The 20,932-nt window shown below is 34.6% G+C and overlaps 1 protein-coding gene across 9 annotated transcripts; it reads right to left on the bottom strand.

Moving 5' to 3' along the window:
- Positions 1 to 904: 904 nt before the first annotated feature.
- LOC106754335 (WD repeat-containing protein 25) lies at positions 905 to 20,689 on the bottom strand. Of its 9 annotated transcripts, XM_022777910.1 has the most exons (9): positions 20,303 to 20,660; positions 11,714 to 11,744; positions 11,291 to 11,614; positions 9,284 to 9,331; positions 7,480 to 7,618; positions 7,132 to 7,402; positions 6,300 to 6,458; positions 4,961 to 5,445; positions 905 to 1,492 (listed from the first exon to the last, which is right to left on the bottom strand). In XM_022777910.1, exons 6-9 carry the CDS (start codon positions 7,379 to 7,381, stop codon positions 1,121 to 1,123), a joined length of 1,266 nt encoding a protein of 421 aa, XP_022633631.1. In that variant the 5' UTR covers positions 7,382 to 7,402; positions 7,480 to 7,618; positions 9,284 to 9,331; positions 11,291 to 11,614; positions 11,714 to 11,744; positions 20,303 to 20,660; the 3' UTR covers positions 905 to 1,120. The 9 variants fall into 9 exon arrangements, with proteins under 9 accessions (XP_022633631.1, XP_014491831.1, XP_022633632.1 ...); XM_014636345.2 differs by lacking the exons at positions 11,291 to 11,614; positions 11,714 to 11,744 and having other exon boundaries at positions 20,303 to 20,444; positions 20,588 to 20,689; XM_022777911.1 differs by lacking the exons at positions 11,291 to 11,614; positions 11,714 to 11,744 and adding an exon at positions 19,685 to 19,740.
- Positions 20,690 to 20,932: the final 243 nt, after the last annotated feature.

Below are 20,932 nucleotides of genomic sequence, written 5' to 3'. Positions count from 1 at the left end.
ACATAATTATAATGTCATGTTTAGACCTTGTTAGGCCCCCCTCCATCTCTCTTCTTTGATGGGAAGAAGTGGCTGAACAAAAGAACAGCTGAGTTTGCCCCCACCAATCCCTCTTCTATTAAGTCACATTTGGGATTCCTTCCATCCTGAGCTGCACCACTGCCCAATGCCACCTTTTGTTTCGTTTTATTTTCACTACCAATAAGAGGAGCAAATAGCCCTGTCCGGCATTAGGGTGTGAATGACATGCAAATACGTGTAAGCATTTCCAGTTTCACAACAGGCTTGTCAAAATCTGCCAGAGTACATATCACATGTTTGTTGCTTATATAAAAAGTATAATTCACTGAGTTTGTGTGACAACGATAGTTGAAACTTTTAAAAGTGATCAAATTTTGGTCTGAGACCACCCTGAATATTCGAGATAGAATCATACAACTTGCAGGCTGATATTTGTTGCGACAAAAATACAATCTATGATGGCATCCTTTGACCATATATCAATCTTTTGGAAAGCTAGTAGGTTTTTGAGAATCTCGATAGTCAAGACGCCTATTTTAATTTCGGTGCTTTTTATTCCATAGTGGTGGAAGCAGGTTGACTCTTCAGCCAATTTAGATGCTAATGGCCAACACAAATCTCTGTGCAGCTTTACACATTGTAACTGAATTATCCAAAACAGTTCTTCACCAACAAAATTAAGGGCCGATAATGAAGCAGCATTTATATTTTCATCAATTGTTAGTAACTTTCTACACAGTTCCGAAATGTTCTGTCACATCATTAATTATAGTTTACCAATATTTCTCACTTCTGTTGAATACTTTAAACTGTTTTTTAAACAATTTACACCATGATTCACTGTAGTTGTAACATAAGTGCATCAAACATTAAATCTACAGTATAACAGTAAAAGGCACACATTTAAGAAAACATTGACTTGTGGGAGGTTTCATTATTCACACGGTATCTAATAAACAAGAAACAGCTGCCTAGACTAAGAGAAAGCTAGAGTTTTCCACTCTCCTAGCAAATCATTTTCTAGAAGTAACCAAATGCATGCCCATTGACTTTTGAGAAAATTAAAGATTACCCTGGAATGGGACGATAATAGGTATCACTACTCAAATACCAAAATACTTCCATCCCACGAGCATGAAGCAATAACATTAGGTATAATGGGGTGGAATGCAACATCTATGCATGCTTGATCATGGGCCTTGATTTTCTTCACAACTTTGGATGACTGATAATCATAAAGGAAGATAGAACCATCTGAAGAGCCAGAAGCAAGTTTTTTCCCATCCAAGCTGAAATTGCACTTGATTGGGAACCCAGAGATCACATGGCCCTCATATCGCTTATATTTGTTGAGCCTGTAAGGTGGGGTGGAAGTAAAGATTGCAACATAATTTCCATTTGACTGGGCAACAAAAATTGAATCAAATGGGTGCAGCCTCACGCAAGGACATGTATAAGCTTCTGCATAAACCTGATTCAGGAGCATAATAAGCTAATTAAAGTCTAAATTCATCAAGTCATAACAAAGTTTACATGTACAAACGGTCAAAATGATATATAGAGATAAATTGCATACTCCAAAATGCATATAAGCACAAACGAACACAAGGTGGCAAGCATCATAGATATTTCAGCATGTAGTGCATGTGGCCTGAGTTTTATCACAGATTTACTATATCATGGAAAGTCATCAGAAGACAATTAAAGAGTGGTCTTTTAAGCTATTTGTGAAGCGTTACCAGTGAAAATCATGCTTCTTTGCTGCATTACTGCTATCACCTAATATTTAACAACCATCAACAAATCTAATTATTTAACAAAATGTCAGGATACCCTGAGAGACAAGTTTAAATGAGTAAAATGTAGATAACGTAATTTAATCTAATATGCAAGGACAAATTTAAGTTCTTTGTTTCCTGCAATATAAACATGAGCACTTCACTTGCAAACATAATAACAATTTTAAACTTAATTATTTCAAAACAATGACAGCAACATGATAAAAAAAAGATGCATCAGCTATAGAATAGTATAAGACTCTTAAAAGATGCATCAGCTATAGAATAGTTTTCTTAAGTGATTTGAGAGTAGAAATACATGTTCCTTAGCAGTTTTCGAGCCTTCCATTTAAACTCAAATGTTTCTAGGAATTAATTTCTGAGTATGAGTATTCGTACCATTGAGTATTCTGATTAATGTAATTAAGTAAGTGTTGTAATCTGGGATAATATCTGTAAAATCTTCCTAATTAGAGGAAATAGATACATAATATTTTATTTTATTTTATTTTTCCCTAGGTTTCCTAGTTTCCCTATTTCCCTTTTTAGGAGAACTAGATTATTACAAATAGAAGATTTGAGAATGTATTTTTCATGATTTGAGAATAATAATAAGTCTCATTTTCAACTGTAAGTACAATCTCCACTTGTACATAGCAGTTTTTATTTCACTCTGTTCTGTAAATTAGGAGATTTACTATCTTTAATTAGGATCTTGATTTGTTGTACTCTTCTAAAGTGTCTATTTATGTCATCTGTACACAAAATCAATATTTAATAATGAAAAATTTGGTAAATAGCGTAAAAACTTGTGTAAGAATCCCTACATAGCTCAGGACCAACACATTAGTTGAACCTTCCATAAATGTTACATCTTTAGTGGAATCTTATTATTAGGTTCACTAGGCTTCATTCTTGCTGAGGTCTAAGCATGCATAAGTCAAATCGCTTGGATGGGTCACAACAATACTATTGAAATTGTAGCAAGTTAACTAACTCAATTCATGCATCAACACTATAAAAACAACTTAAGGTATAGCATGTTGCATCTAGAAAGTATCAAACCAGGAAAAACAAATATCAACACAGTAGATTATTAGAGGCTTACATGGGCAAGGTCTACTTTTCAGAGATAAGTTAATTATGTTAGAGACATGATTTGATTACATTAAAAAAGGAGTTATGACATAATTTGACAAGGAAATATCTTATCAAATATCTTCTACTATACATTGATTTTTTTCATTAATATTGCATCTCATTCTTCATTGTAAAAGAATACTCGTGTTTACTCTACACACAAAACTCATTATATTCTTTATCAGTTTCTCACGTCTAAACATGGTACAAAAAGTGGCAGCATCCTCTATTACGTTGTCACTTATGCTTCCAACATTGTATCATAGTCTATTCTAGGAAGGATTGTTGGCTATTGTGTCACCTGCTAGACCCACAAATATTGGAGATGTATAGTCTTAAACATTGGGGGTGTGTTGGAGATTCCCTATCAACTATAGATATGATCAAATTATAGTATATAGATGTGTGCAAATCGCACCTAACAAGTTGATTTTGATACTAAATTAGGTTTAGAATCTACTTTTTAAGAGGGTATCAACATCTAATGAGAAGGAAACTCAAATTTGTGCATTCTTATTGCACCCACTACTTGTAGTAGATATTTTAGAAATCATATATGTTTTCTGGTTTCTGTCTTTTCCTATTGTAACTTTTCACGCTGGATACAAGGCTCTTTGCCACCACACAGTTAAACGCCTGGTTATTTGTTCACTGCACGACAACTTTCGAACGAGCCATTTACAATCAATGTTACTGTTTATTGTCGACGTTTTTCCTATAACTACTATTTACAACTAATGATTTCCTACAAATATTACATTTACCACCGTTTTACCAGTGAGTTGCTTTTGCACTATAGCTTTTCCAACCGTCATTACTTTTAATCATGGACGTTATTCAGTTTTTTCACTTTATTTTTCTTCTAGAGTTTTTCCTACCAACGAAAATTATCATTGTTGTTGGCATCACCTTGCTATGTGAGAACTATTTTTGCTCTCCAATAGTCACCACACCTTCTAAGCACTTTTGCTTCCAAGCCACGACTCACTCTCTTGAGCATTTTTTTTTTTTTTGCTTTTCTGTAGCCACTATCTTCATTTAGCAACTTTTTCTTTCTGGCTGATAATTTATGCTTTTTGACAACTATCATGTCCTTTGATCACTTTTTCTTCCCAATTGCGGTTGTGTTCTTTGATATTTTTTGCTTTTTGATTAGCCTCTTCTAGTAAGATTAGTTAGGCCTTAACCCCACTTCTATACTATGATATTAAGATTCTACCCAAGCAAGGTTCCTTAGACATATATCATATCCCCCTTTGGGAAAACTTAGTTAGAATAAAATATGAATCTGCTGATTCAGTTGTTAGGAAGGCTGTTTTTATGCCTTGTTCTGCTCCTATAATTTTTACCAAATATATATTGTGTTGGTTACCTATCCCAAACAAATTTTGGTAATAAATCATACCATTCACGATAAAATAGTTGATATGAAATGTGTTTTTCCCTGAACATGCAGTCACTTATTTAATTTCCAATTTTTAGATGATAATGCACAGCAAGAACAACAGCCCTATCCCAAATTCTCACCATTGGAAAAATCCAAATCTCACATCAACTAGATATTGTCTAATATAGTATATGACAAACTAATTTTATAAGATTGAGTTAGCCTAAACCTACTTTGTAAGACTCACCAGGATTACCTATAGGTTTAAAAATATAGGAGTGTTAAAATATTAAAGTTTCATAATTGATGTCAATATTATTAACATTAAAAGACATAACAGTGAGAATAAATTAAATATTAATTACAGTTTGACCACAATTTGGCCATAGTTGAATCACTAAAAATATAAATGACTCAATCACAGGCTGGGTTTAGAACACAGAACTTGCAGGCTATAACTTTTACGAGAGTATCTGTGTTATTCTATTCCCTCTAGGATGACTTATTGATTCAAGAGTTATAATTAACACAAGTACCGCTGATTAAACTAACAATACACAAACTTCACAGCAATTTGGTAATAACATGAACAGTAACAACACGATATGAAAGATAGCATATAGAATTCTCTCACCTGGTTAGACAATGGTACCTCCCTTGCAACATCCCAAACAATAATAGCGTTCTCACTGATATTACTTTGAGATACATCACAAGAAGAAATGAATTGCTTCCCATTCATTGTGAACTCAAGATCAAGAATCGGACCTAAATTTCGATTATAATTATGAACTACTTTGCCCGTTCTGACATCCCATAATTTGATATGGCCCTTTGAACCTCCAGAAAGGAAGATATTTGAATTGTCTGGATCGAACTTTATAACTGCAACAATTTGATCTTCTCTGAAAACCTGAGTCTCCAATCCCTTTTCAACATCGACCAATCTTGACGTGCAATCATATCCACAAGAAAGTAGAAAGTGGCCTTGCGGAGACCATTTCACATCTTTGACTGCAGCATTGTGGAAGTTTAGCATACACGCTTTCTTCTGATTTCTGCTCCATACATTCCATATGCAAATTGTGTGATCCATCCCAGCAGACGCAAGTAGGTGAGCTGTAAGCTAACTCTGATGAACAACAAACCTAGTGTATATATAATAAGCATATCTCTCTTAACTCTTTCTCTCATACACCATATATATAGACAACACTTTTCAATACTTCAATTTTAAATTTATTCTAGCTGTGGACGCTTTACACATCAAAATTAAATTAAAACATAATCACAAAAACATCTTTGAATACTCAAAGTTTCATATCTGAAGCATGTTTTCAGTTTTTATCAAAAGCAGCTCTCCGAAATCACATAGATTGGTTGAAAGATATGATAGAGAATGTTGTTTTAGGGGAATGATACCAGTTGATACTGGATTCAAAAGAATAATATATCGATCAAAGCAAAGGCAATATAATAAGATTACTTTGGAAACAAAAAAAAGAAGAAATTGTGATACATCAAAATAATCTAGGATTTAAGAATTCCTAAAATAATAATTCTTAAGCTCATATTCATTTCCGGTCACTTTAATTTTTATATATTTTGTAAAGTAAAAGAAACATAATAAATAAAAGAATCATATTAAATGAAATAGAAAAAATGGCCCGATCATTTTTTGTCATCGGCAAATTTTCAGTAGAAGAGCATGTTCCTTTGGAACACTTATTTTTTTTTAATTTCAGTATACTGGATCTCTTTCTTTCATTTCAAAAAATTGATCTAATTTCTATTTGGAAATGAAAGAAAAGCATGGGATAATTCTAAATGACAAAAAGATATTGGAACATAATTTTGGAATTGCTTTACCTTTATCAACAAGAAACAACTGAAGAAAAACATTCCTTATTAAGACTGTAGCATATAACACACATGCAATACAAGGGAAGAGTTTGTCAACAAAGAGAACATACCATGAGTTGATGACCAATGTATAGCATTGACTGCATTAGTATGCCCGGATAAAGTTGCAGATAGCTTTTCAGATATCAGGTTTTGGCTGTGATGATCCTTTGCTTTACTTTTCAACAATGACAAAATATTATGGTGTACATCAGTAACTGAGATACTACCTAAGTTGTGCGAACAAGAAAAGGTCAGAGCAGTTGTCTCTATCAAAGATTAATATAGAACCATTAAAACATGCAACACCTTAGGATGCAATTGACTACTCTTCTAACTATAGTATAGACATATCACAAAATATAGCTGTTATACTTATAAAAAATAAGATGCAAATATTTTATATTCTGTAATATCTAGCACCCACCCATTTCTAGCACCACTCACTGCTACACACGACCACATTGTTGCTTTTACCATCAAATTTCTAGCATCCATGCACTGCTTCTCCCCAGATTACAAAGACCCATCTCTTCTCCAGCCAGTTTGCATACTTCAACTAATTTTCTACTTCTTTTTTCTCTGTTCTGTGTATAATCCCTCTAAAAAAGTTTAAACAACAGTGAATTCTCTTCGGTTCTTGCTAACTTTTCTTTTTCTACTTTATCTTTAGGCGGCATAAACTATGTTAAGGGTTTAAGGTTCATAATATCGTTATGCCCATATCACTCTTACAGCGCAGCTATTTGGAATTGACTACTCCAATCATAATTCAATAATTGAACAAAATTCCACGAAATTTGAATGAGAATGAAATGGCACTCAAAAAGTTAGAAAAAAGCTCACAAAAAATACAGTTCAATTTGGACTATGCAATAAGGTTAAAATAAAAATGATGAATACCTGGTAGCGTGAACGGAGATGGAACAGGAACGGAATCAGGAAGAGGGACAGGAGTGGGACCCATCAGAGAGCGTTGTCGTTTTGATATGTAACTTCCTGGAATGGGAGATTGCGTTTGGTGGAATAAAGGAGGAGACGGCAAAGGCAGATGTCGTTTTGGCAAATTAGAGGAAGAGGATGATAGTCTTTGTCGTTTCGGTTGTTCTTCGTCGTCTGAGACATTAGAATACGCATTCCACAGAAGATCCATTTTTATCCTTCGTCTCTTTTACTGCACAAATGTTGATAATAACAAAAATATTCATATCAATGATAAGGTTTTGGTAATTAGAAGTGGTAGCTACACACCATTTTGATTTCGTTTGGAGAGAATAACACAGGATCTCTCACAAGAGTTTTGCTGCTGCAAGTGCGGAGGACAGACAGCCTCAGCAGGATTCACAGTGGCAGTCAATAGTGACGTATCAAAGATGTGTTGATTACAATTCTACACCAAAACAGAATCCATTAAAATAGGTTTTTAGTTAAATAAAGGAAAAGAAAAAACAAACAAATATCATTACAGTTCAAAATTAAATCAAAAGTTTGCCTATATGTGCAATTCGAGTACACTTATCATTTTAGATAGGTTTTAAAAAGTAAAATATCACCATAAATTAGGGGTGGCAAAACGGGCCTGTCCGACCCATTCTGCCCTAACCCATTTTTGGCCAGTAGAAAAAGGACCAGCATGGGCCAGAAAATGCAACCTGTCCCCGTCCTTGAACGGGCTGATGAGCTGACAGGCCAGCCCATCCCTTTTTGCTTAAAGAAAAATTGTCTCTTTTAACTTTGGTTACACATGCATTGATTGGTACCACAAAGATAAAGAGGAGTATATGTTGGATTTGAATGAAATGCATTCCATCTTATTCCACTTCAATTCCACCCTGTTTTAACAATTCAAATAGGAATATTACCATCAAAACATCATTTCGTTCCAATCTACTCCATTATATTCTATTAAATCAAAAGTAACATAACAAACATACAGGTGTATTAAGGAGAATTAAGTTGTTGAGCTTGTCTTGGTGAATGTTGGCATGCTTAAAGATAGGTTTCTGAATTGGAAACCTATTTAATTTGCACTTAACACACACTCACAGCTAAGAAAAGAAGAATATATTGTATAATTCTGTTATTCAGTATAGTGAAATGCACAGCCAACAACCTCCAAGAAAGCCAAATTCTCTCTCCACTGGATAAACATGATCCTGTCTTTACAGTATACACATCAAAAGTGAAATATTATCCAAATACATCAGCTCTCTTAAAGGAGCTTTATTTCCCGCCCCACTAATAATATCGTTATAACTGCCTAACACCTCTCCCCCTCTTTATTCCCTTTTCTCTTCCTTTTATAAACTCTCCATACCCTATCACTTAACTACAACAGGCAAAAAATATCCCCGTGAGCTAAAAAGTTTAAAGAACTTCCTATCACGTGTTTCAGAACCCATACTAAGGATCTGTTTGATTCTCTTCTTATTTTTTTGTTTAAAAGACTGCTTTTTGAAACAAGTCCACACTACTGAGTAGGCAATTTCTAATTCAAAATATATTAGGTTTTGAACATTGTTTGTAAAATAAGTGTTTAAAAAAAAAACTGAGAGATGGTCTCTCAGTTTATTCTAGTGCTTTGCTCAAGTGCTCAGGGGGTAAAATTTTGGAAAATAAAAATGTATTGAGCAGGCAAACACTATCAAATGTATTCAAGGGACAAATAAATCTTATAAATAAGGAAAGTGTGTTTAAAGACAACAAACAAGCAAGACCAAAATGCCCTGTATTTTGACTTCAATAAACACTACAGATTCAGAGTCAAAATATATAATATTTGTAGTATCATCAAACATGTATGCTAGTTTGCTGGAACAAACAAAAATTTAGGAACCCCAATTTGCTTTCTGAAGGAAAAAGGAACAGGTTTCTAAATAATATAATATATGATTGAATGCCATAAGAATAGTAACAGTAAAAGTAAAAGAAATTCCACTATTATTCAATCAGTTTATCATAAAATGATATTAGAATTAAAGTGGAGAAAACAAATAGCTTACTAGACTTCCAAATGGAAAGTAGAAAAATAAACATATATGAGATGGCCATGCACCTTTAATTAAAGAAATTAAGCTTCTTGGTGCATAAGTTTTTGACCGAACTGCAATATAAGAAATCAAAATTAAAACACTGATCAAACAAAATAAAATCATATAAACACTATCAATGTTCAAAAAAATATTCAAGAAACACTATAATGCAGTTGTACAAGAAAACCATAGCTCCAATACACTTCCACATACAAAAGATGCTGTCAGGTGAGATTAAGCCCTGTGATGTTGTTGTTCCTTTTGTTATATTCTAAGTGAATGGTAATCCTAAACTTGATCAAAATTGTATATAATCTGCATGTCATGTTTGTACATGCAATGAGCTTGGAGTAGAGGTAAGTAATGGTTGTTTCGGCTGCTGTTTGATTATTGCAATATGTTATGATTTGAATGAGCTGGTGAGATGTTTGTGTCTTGGTTAGACGTTAATACACTGAGGTCTTATTCTTTGCTGCCATGTGATGGTTATATGCTTGTTCATTGGACTGTTAATAGAGTTAAAGCTAATAAAAAGTAGTCTGCATGCTTGGAAATTGAACTCATTGATACCTGTTCTTTTGTTTCACTGTTTAGTGTTTTAATGAATTGAGTAATCTGTAATCGGACTAGAGTCTAGCTGTTTCAGTGTTTTTAAGCTGGAAGGGGTCTTTTAGTTCTGTGATAAAATGCTGTGTTCTAATTAGAGGTCTCATTGCGCACATTGGTTACTGATAATTGGAACTGAGTACTGTCTTTATTCAGTGAACTTTTAATAGTTTCGGCATGTCTATTTGGGAAATTTAGAGCATATTATATGATCCAGTGAATAAATAATTGAGTTAAGTAAAGGTTAAACTGTTTATGATGCTAAAAACTGGTTTATTCTAGGAATGAATGAGCTGTGTAAATCCCTGCATGCAAAGTCTGTGATATGTTCATGAATGAAAGCTGCTGAATCACAACATTGTCTAGTAACTAGGAGATATTAATCTATGTCCTGTAGCCAAATATCTGGAATTAACTATGCTGTGAACGTTGCGGTAGCCATGTTTGATGACTCGCTAATAACCCTTACATGCTACGTGAATCAGGGGTATGAACATAATGCAGGATACCTTGCTCTGATCAGGTTAGGGACTGGTTTGGGAGGGTCTGATGTATCGTTAGTGGTCACCACTATACCCTCTAACCAGTCTCAAAATCACTCCAACAATCCCATGTTACCCAATGATGTCTCTAAGCCAAAACAGGTAGTTCAGTTCTAAGACAGCCATCCAACATCAAGAAACACATTCCACGAGACACATGACTTTGCGCACAGCCATATCACCCATTATAATAGATACACAGTGTTATCTCAAGGTCTTAAAACTATAATTCATTCAAACATCACTTGGCGGATTAAAACAGCCACACGTCACCAAAAATGATACCAATAAGTCACCCAAGTTCATTATCACTAATATTCCATGCACAGACAGTAGCCTTTAACATCTATAGTACTCATTCACTGCATTTCAATATGGAAAACAAATAGTAAAGTTAAAAATAATATTACTCCAAGCAATATTACTATACCATAGTACCCATTCAACATGTTTAAATCTGACAACAGTAACCATAATAAGATTCAACTAGCACTATCCATACTTATACCAGCAGAATTCAAACTGTCTCATTACAGAACATAATACCATTAACAATCCACGTACATATAACTTCCTAATTTGACTAATAGTTTAACTAAGTCCCTGCACTTTTTAATTTTCATTACCCAAACATACGAACCATATAACATCCAAGCCCGAACACCAAAATGCATGCAAATAGATATAATACACCAATGTAGTCAAGCACCAAACAAGATCATACATTTTCTGGCTTGAAACAATTGAACAACACCACATTATATCACAATTACAACCCCAAAGGCATGCGAACGACAAAACTCACATCAATAAATCATAAAGCAACAAAAATCATCACTATAAGGTATCTCAACACACAAAGACAGAGTTAACTCCCCATACCTGGTTATCAAACCCCACAACTCCCGATACGAACTTCATGTCTCGCTCTCCACTCCCACGTTCATTCTCTGATCCCCAACACCTCAATCCTTAGTCATCTTCCAACCCCTAGAAACCCCAATCTCAAAACCCTAACATCACAAAATAAAATTTGCTTCGTAGCCTTTCCCCCTAATTCCCCTTCTCACGCCGCAACCTCCCTCCCTTCCTCAATCACCAAAATGAAACTTCATTCAATTACGCGCAGGTCTCACAAGTCAAGGATTCTACCACGTTTCGCGGAGACTGCCCTTTCTCTCTCTCGCCGTAGCACTTCCCATGCCCCTAAGGTTTCAATTTTCGAATGACAAAAATAAAACAAAAGGAAGGACAAGATGCTGCTCTACATTTGACGAAGATGAAGAGAAAAGAAGTTCTCCTTACTCTATCGCGAGTTCGACCCAAAACGTAGTTTCTATAAAAAGAAAAAAAAAAAATTAAAACAAAGGAAATTTAATAAAAATAAAAGTAACAGTTTCGGCTTCGACAGGGTTGGCCCTCGCATCACATACAACACGCACATAAAAATAAATTAGATTTTACTACTATTATTTTTTTTTTGTAGTTTGGTGTTAAATTGGTGGATAAATAAATTAAATTATAGTTTTATTTATTATTTAGGTGTTGGAGAGGTTCAACACACACCTAGATCTTCACATTTGCTAAGATATTGTGGTTAAAAGTGTTTTGGTATCACTCTAAAAGGCCTCCCACCATTAGAGGTATCTATGTGTAGAGTGTTGATCCCTTCACCTTCCCGTTTCCATCCTATACCTCCCCAAATCTTCTACAATGTTTTTTAATTACAAATATATCCTTTTCTTTAATTTTTTACTTTATTTTTTACTTTTTAACCCTAATCTTAAATTTCACTTTCTACTTGAGCAGCCCCACCTCCCCCTCTATGTGATTCTCACCTCCCAAATTCCCAAACTTCATGTCTGTTCTCCAAACTCTTTATCAGTTTCTCGAAACTCTAGATCCATGGTGCTTCTCCATATCTGTTTCTCCTTACACCCTTTCACTTTTATCTTTATTTGATTGTAAAGAAATATAAAATTATTTTGATGATGCTGCTGCCAGAACCATGGAAGCCTCCGCTGCCTTCTCTCTCTGCACGTGAGCACCTTTTTGGGTTTTATCCAAGATACCAGTTATAATACTTTTCCATGCCTTACTTACTCTTAATATTAAATGATATCTTGCTGAGAATTAAGGAGTGCGTGTTTGATGGCCATGGAGAGTGTGTTTCCGAATCCGATTAGAGTGTTTGGGAAAAGGGTTTGATTTCACATGTGATTTTCAATTGAAGTTTGCCAAGGGAAAAAGAAGTAGAAGATTGGTGGTTGTTGATGAAGAGAACATGAGGGACATTAATGTTCCTGGTACTGCTGCTACAATTCCCAATGTTTCCCAGGATATTTGCTGTGACTAGGGGGATCGCTTCGTTTCACATCCGATGTCTTCAATTCAATCAGGTCTCTCCATAATTCTTGCTGAGTAGAGAAATCGTTTGTGAAATTGTTGAGTGGAGAAATCGTTTGTGAGATGTCGCAGAGGTTAATATAAATGAAAATTGGCTTGTTGCTCGTTATCAAGCTCGTTATCTATGGCAGTGATTTCTTAATATGAATATGCTATGAACATATATAAGAGATTGATGCACCCTCCCGGGTGACTTCTTCATACAATAAAAAAAAAAGTTTTTGAATCGGATGTTCACATCCGTTTGTCGATATTCGTTCACATATGTGGAGATCGGTTTAAAAATCTAACGTATATTCACATCCGTAAAATGGAATGGGGAGGTGCAGGGAACACTGTGTGGAGGTGGAGGGATTAACTCCTCTATGTGTATATAAACCCATGATCAGCCCGGCCCAACCCAACCCACCATGAGTTGGCCACTTAGTGAGCCAACCCAACTAGGCTCATTGATTAGAGAGCCAAAAAAACTCGAACCCGACCCGACCCACCATGGGTTGGTGGGTTAAATAGGTTGGGTCATTGACTCACTTAATTTTTTTTTTACTCTCTTCTCAAATTCTTATAATATGTTACTTTGGTCGATCAAATTGAAATAGTAATAATTGGACCAATTGATATAAAAGAAACTGAAAAAAGCTGAAGAATCTAAATTATTAAGTAGCATGTGTTTATTTTGTATTTATTAATATTAAAAAAATTAAAGAATCTTAGTTATCATAAGTAACATGACTTTATCTTGAAATAATTAATATAAAAAAACTGAAAAATCTTAGATACATAAAGGATGTTTTATATATAAGATATTTTATATGATTTTATATTGTTATGATTGTGTATATTAAATAATGAAAAGTGTTTGATGAAGTTATTAAGTGATTGTAAAAATATTGTATATATTTTCCCAATCCATTACTCAAATCCCTAAAATATATCATTCATCACATACCATTTTCTTTCACAGCTCAACCTTCTTTTTCAATTTGAACACCCTTTTTATCAATATTTTTTTTTATATGATCTTTTCTTCCCCAAACTTAAATTTTCGCATAGCGCACCATGTGCTGCATTGTATCCTTTCTTTCTTGCAGATGGCACCTCCCAAGAGCACACAAGAGAAGAAGAGGAAGACCACCAGAGGGTCTTCTTCTAGATCCCAACCTGCGGAGGCCCAAGAGGAGAACTTGGTCCTTAACTATGACCACGACCGCTTTATTTCAGAGGCAGCTCAAGACAGGTTTAACTAGAATATCACGGGCAGAGGCCTTCTACCTAAGAGGCGTACTGAATTGAAACCTGGGGAGTATGACCACATACAGGAAGAACTGGAGAGGAGGAAATGGCATTTCGTCTTAGCCAACCTCCCATATGAGATAGATGAAGTATTGATGAAGAAATTTTATGCAAACGCCTAGAAACCTGACCACTCTCAGCCTCACTCTAGAGTCTCCAAGGTGCGAGACAAGATTGTACGCTTTGACACAAGATCATTGAACAGGATGTTGCATACACTCATGTTTCAGTCGTTCCCTCTATGCACTTTTATGTCCAGCTATCCTGACCATGACCTTATTGCCTCCACTTTATGCCTCCCAGGATATGGCTATCAGCTAGGGACGAGTGGGGCGCCAGTGAGAATTTTAAGGAAACATCTGAATTCACTGGCAACCATCCGGAGCACCTTCACCTTCACAAACATCAGTCCAAACTCTCACACCTCTGACATCAACCTAGAGCGTTCATATATGGTTTATGGTATTATCACAGGTATTGATATGAATGTGGGAGCTTATATCTCCCAGGAGATTGCGCTGATTGCTGAGAATGACTCTTGCAAGCTTGGCTTTTCAACTCTGGTGACAGTCTTGTGTAAGACAAGTGGAATAGTTGGGGTATCCGATATAACTCTAAAACTACAACCCCCTCTCAACAAGAAATTTTTTGACAAGAATTGCACCAACAGGGAGGAGTTGTCTGCAATGAATGTCCCTCCTCTAGTTCCCCCTCCACGCAAGAACGTAAGAGCCACCAGGCCTCCTCCCTCAGCTTCATCAATTTCTTCAGCCGACATGTTTACTGGCTATATGCGTCAGAGTCTGGCTCGATAGGATGACATACATGGCTGGTGTACCCACATTCGGCAGAGCGTGGTGTCCTTGCAGGACAATATGTACAACCTTTCCCTAGGCATCCATGATTTTCCTCCAGATTCACTAATGATTGTCGCCCAGTTTGCAGCGCAGATTCCATGACCTGAGGACAGGCCTCAGTCCAGATGGGGGAGTGCTTACCCAACACCACCAAAGCCAGAACTAGAGCAGGAGGAGGACATGATGGCAGGTGACGGTGATGAGGAGGAAGAGGAGCCAGATCCTAGATGGACACAGCAGAGTTACCATACACAGGAAAGCCAATGGAGATCAAGGCCAGATGGGTCTTGGTAGAGTTGATGGACAAAGACTCCTGTGTTTATATTTATTGTCATTTTGTTTTGTATTTGAGTTTAGTTGTTCTTATGTGAAACTTTGTTTAGTTGATTTATGTTTGTGGTTGTAAAGACAATTGCGTTTTGATTTAATGATTATGCATTATCCGATTAAATTATGTGATTCTTGAGGATGATGACATGTATGTTTGTGGTTGTTGTGCTTCAGAATGCTTATGTGTGTATGAATATGACAAGATCTGTGAGTGTTGAAAGCATATGTTAATTGAGAGATATTGAGTTGTCTGGATATGGAATTGGCTTTTGCATGATTTTGATTCTACGTACATGCACACACTTTTTGGTTAAGGATGAAAAAGGCCCTGTTTATTATTGATTATACAGCTCCTTGGCCAGATAGTCAACCTTGAGACACTGTGCTACATTTGTAAACCCTTTTTGAGCTTTGATGTCTTTCTTTCACCTTAGAAGAGAACATATACTATGAATTTGTGAGGTTAAGGTTGAATTTAAGTTTGGAGGAAGAAAATATCATATAAAAAAAAAATTGATAAAAAGGGTGCTCAAATTGAAAAAGAAGGTTGAGCTGTGAAAAAAAATGGTATGTGATGAATGATATATTTTGGGGATTTTAGTACTGGATTGGGAATTGAAGTTGTTCTCTTCTTAATAGGTGTCTTTGAATCCAAGAAAAATCATTATTCTTTTTCTAACCAAGCCAAGCCATAACCTGAAAAGACCTTTGGACTAAACCAATAACGTGTGAAGTGTATGAATCAAATGAAATGCAAAAGTTGATGAAGTTCTGTGACAATTCTACTGTCATGTGAGGACAAACACTTGAGTGGTGAGGAATGATAAATGCTGATATGGTTGTTCATATTCTATGCATAGGTGATTTTGAGAGTAACGCACCATGTCATATTTGTTTGAAATCTTTGGGAATGCATGTGATTTTTTCTTTGATGTGCAAAGTCATTTTATCAAAATGTCAAGTGTCTTTGTTGATTTTTCTTAATTTCCTGAGGGCATGAAATAATTCAAGTTTGGGGCGTTGATAAGTGTGAAAAAGAGTTGTTTTTACACTTATAAACGATCTCAATCTTGTAATTATTCATGTTATTACTCAGTGAAAGTTGTAATAGGAAGTAGATTGTCATGTAAAATATTGTACAGGAAATAGTGTATTATTTGGAATCTGTCAGCCAATTCTCGCTCAGCACACGCCCAAATTTGTAGAGCCAGCAAAATGAATTGGCTAACAGATTCCAAATAATACACCCTTTCTTGTACAATATTTTACATAACAATCTACTTTCTATTACAACTTTCACTGAGTAATAACATGAATATTTACAAGATTGAGATCATTTATAAGTGTAAAAACAATTCTTTTTCACTCTTATCAGATATGTGCATATGAATGTTATGGGGTCATCTCACAAATACTTAAACAACATTTGATTCCGAATTTCCCCTTTTCCTAAAGCCACAAGAGAAAAAAAGAAAACAAAACTCGACCTTACAAAATACGTCAAGAAATACAATCATACATAATCAGAGTACAATCATATTTCCTTATCATTCTAATGGAGTCTGAATTTAATTTTTATTTTAACTAAAACATCACCGAATCAGAAATCACTAAGCACCTCAAGTCTTATTTCTTTTCATACTTATCAAATTTGATCTACCAATTCTCTCATCAAAACTACCAGTCTAACTACCCTAGCCTTCAGAATCTTCTACTCCTCACACCCCACATCTTCATCTTGACTATTAGTTTCAATATAGTTTCAATAGCCAATTACTTCACTTATAGTAGAAAAGGCACGTAAAATCTAGTACCTAATTCATTTACTAATCATAGACATCGTAGACACAGGATAAATGCTTTACCAAACCCAAAACAAAATTAGTAGCAATACCACAACTTAAAAGACTCAAGACTATGAAGGTTTGCAATTCATATAAAACATCCAATTCAATGACAACTAGATCATTAGGAGAGATAGCACATCATATAAAATCAAACAATTCCTATCAAGCATAAAAACAAAATCCTGTTAGTAATCAATACCTCTCTAACAACATTCACAGTATAAAACACTAGAACAATTAGAGTTTAAACATTGGAACCTAGACAAGCTCACTTCCCAAAGCTCCAAAATTATTGCTCTAATACCATTAATATAATATTCCTAATTTTGATTTCACAAAAATGTGTAAATAATTAAAATTTTTACAATCATAAATAGAATCATTTTATTTTAATCGATTAGAAATCTATAAAGGAAATTTCTTTCATATTCCACATCATGGTTATTTAATATTTACAACTCAGTAATTAAATATGAAAGTATACAACTACAAAACAATTTAAAACCATACATTAAATACGCATGTCTCTTATAAATTTTCCCAAGTCTTTATCCTATCTCTCACTCGTCAATATAATCTTCTACACCTAAATAGTCATCTACATTCCTACCTGAGCTCACGTACAACATACGTTATACAATCATTGCATAGACACACATACAGACAAGCAAATAGAAATGTATGGGTGAGCTAACATTTACAATATATACACAAGGCATATACCATATCAAAATACAATAATTAAAGTATTAAAATTAATACCATTCACCCAAAACTTAAGCATCATATCATCATTCAGTCAAGAACACTTCTCAATTTCTAACGATATCAAGCATCACAAGTATCATGCCATTTCAATTATAAACGTTGAGACTCTAATTACGTAATTGAACATCTAACCATATTGAAAGAAACTTAGATACTAACCACATGCTCAACTATCATAAACCAACCACCATAACACCAAAACATAATAAAAAACATTCTAATTTTACCTTAAACAAATTAAAAATCATATCCACACAAGTTTTGGGCACACATTAGCATGACTAGGAAGGAGGAAGACATGTTCCTCTCGGATCATGCACGAACATGGTCAAGGAGAAACTTATGAACTCAAAGGTTCACATCTAAACATAACTAAAGCCCAATCAGATTTCCAAAACCAATTTCAAGAGCTTTTCATCACCATAAATCAGATTCTAAGGCAGATTCAAAGTGTCATTGATTCAAAAGAGTTTACTTTCAAATTTGAGTTTTCACGTGTCTCAATTTTTTTTTCGTGATGTTAATGTGCTACCATTTTCCAAGTTAATTGAGTGTAAAAATATTGATTTCTTCCAGCCAAAACAAAGGAGATCAAAACTGTCCATGGTGGTAAATTGAATCTAGGATAAGTTCATGTATATATGATCACGGTTTTGGACCAGAAAAGAATAAGATAAGGTTTTGTTTTCTTCATGGTTACATCTGGAAAATGGTACAGACCAAGAGGGATTTATCACATAACAAAACCAGTTCACAAGTGCCAAAGGTGGAAGACTATGGCTTTAAGAAAATGGAGCAAACTTGGCCAAGGACACGTGGAAGGCCATGGTTTTCACTTGGAGAGATGATAATGAAAGAAAGAATCCACATCTTGGATACGTAAGTTTCATCATACGTTTAGAAGAAACAAAAATTAGAAGAAAGGAATAAACACCTTGGTCAAAAAAATTGATTAAAGAATTCTGATTCTAGAAGTGTAACATACTCCACGTTTGTCATATTAATAAAACCAATGAATAAATTAATCAGAACATACAGCAGGCCATAAACTTCTCTCAATGCATCAGTCCAAAACTCATATAGTTGAGAAGAGATTGAATAATTGCAAGTACCGTGAATTAAGAAAGAAAGGCTTTCAAAATGAATAAAGAACTATCATGGAGTGTCCCACCTTGCCTACCACAAAACTATTTTCGTAGAAGTTAATTATTTTAGCCTTATAATAAAATGGCCAGCACCACAACGTTCATACCTTACCCTTTTAAACCAATAATTAAAACCAAAAGGATAAGCTTACACTTGAATGAAACAAAAACACCAATCCATAAGTTATGCAGGAAAATATGGTCACGGTATTAAAACTCCACCATGAAGAGTAAAAAAAATTTTTGTCCAGCCTAATCAGATACACATAATGATAATAAACCAAGGACAGCTAAGGACAAGGCATATAGTCTGAATAAAAGAATTGTAAACATGAATCATGTTCAATGGACCAAGCTTTACAAAGACCAAACTGTCTGCAGCTAAAATATGGTTTAGTTACGTGAATGGTAAGTCGGACTTGGTCTATTTGAAATTTATTAAATAAAGCTAAGTGTGTACAAATAATTCTTCAACCAATCTATTTTAATAAGGAAAACCATGGTTCAAGAATGCAAATTTTGCTAATACCGTGAGCTGATATACACGCTGTCCAAATCAGCTTAAAAAATATGAGGTTGCACTAAGTGCTGTCAAATTTCAGAATTGGAAATGACAAGAAAATCAACTACCTTTGCATGCGAATGGCCGGAACATGTTTACATGTTAATATGAAAAAGACTTCAACCTAGGAAATAAAACAAGATGGTCACGTTGTAAAGCAACTTGACTACACCCAATTGAAATTTTTATTGCACCGAAAATGTTCAACACAAAGGTTCAAATTCTGACATTAGGAATAATTGATTCAATAGGAATTCAAGCTTCAAAGATTAAAACATGGTCAGGCCTAGGAAAGTGAAATTCCCATGTGAAAAGATATACAACCATTGTTCATCACCGTGAGAGACAAGGATGGTGTCTAAACTAAAATATTTGAAAGTAATCTTAACCTACCATGTGTGTCAGCCACACTTTGAAAAGTTTTCACCAAAAACATTCATAAAAACATATTAAAACGCAACAAAAGGTCCTACTCTGACTCATATCAGTTTGCCAAACTAAAAGAAGGCTAGTTGTACACTTTATCTCAATTATGAATTGAACTACTGCAGAAAATTCTGCACCTAATATTTTCAAGACTAGTAGCATAAATAAATCTGAAAAATATGATTCCCCTTGTTTCCTTATGTGTACATCAATTAGAAACAATGAATCAAAACAAACCAAAACAGACTAGCTCCCCATACCTGGTAAGAATTTTCCTCACGCTAAAACCCTCGACGCGAAACTCTTTGAACACCTCTCGCTCTCCACTTCCACGCTCTCGATTGCTCACGATTCGCCTTTGTTTTCCGATACTCTACACTCTAGGTTGCTTGGCCCTTAATCCTAGGGTTTAAGGGTTTTGAAGCAAAAGAAAAAGAAAATGAGAAGAATGGTGGTGGTTTTCATTCGAGTTTGAAGAGCAGACGAAAATTGAGGAAGAAGAGGATTAGAGTTTGTTCCAATGTTCCTATCTCGGAGACTCTCACCTTCGCCTCCTCGTGGTAAGACAAATGGGCTTCGAGACCAACCAAAAAAGACCAATTCCGTGCAAAAAAATAAATAAAAACAGCAATAAAAGAAATAAGATCAAGGTAGTCTTGTCGATGACAAAAGTTTTTATTTTAATTATTATTATTATTATTTTATTTATCATTAAAAAAATATTAAAAATATTTTTAATTATTTTCAAAAATATCTTTATTATTTTCATTAAGAATAAATTTTTATTATAAATGTGAAAATAAAAAAAAAAATAAAGTTATTGCTTCCTCCATCATATATCAAAAGCTTCTGAAAAAAAAAATTCCATAGAAGTTTGGTGATTGTCTTCC

This window comes from Vigna radiata, unplaced genomic scaffold (assembly GCF_000741045.1).
Source record: "Vigna radiata var. radiata cultivar VC1973A unplaced genomic scaffold, Vradiata_ver6 scaffold_290, whole genome shotgun sequence".
In the NCBI taxonomy this organism is placed as follows: Eukaryota; Viridiplantae; Streptophyta; class Magnoliopsida; order Fabales; family Fabaceae; genus Vigna; species Vigna radiata.
This window is presented reverse-complemented; position numbering and strand designations above follow the sequence as displayed.

Bases quoted from the DNA above. Each gene is read 5' to 3' on its own strand.
- LOC106754335 (XM_014636345.2), bottom strand. From the start codon at position 7,381: ATGGATCTTCTGTGGAATGCGTATTCTAATGTCTCAGACGACGAAGAA. The intron at 6,459-7,131 runs GTATTCATCATT...CGCACAACTTAG, and splicing joins ATCTCCGTTCACGCTACCAG to GTAGTATCTCAGTTACTGAT. The intron at 5,446-6,299 runs GTATGTTCTCTT...GTTAGCTTACAG, and splicing joins ACATTGGTCATCAACTCATG to CTCACCTACTTGCGTCTGCT.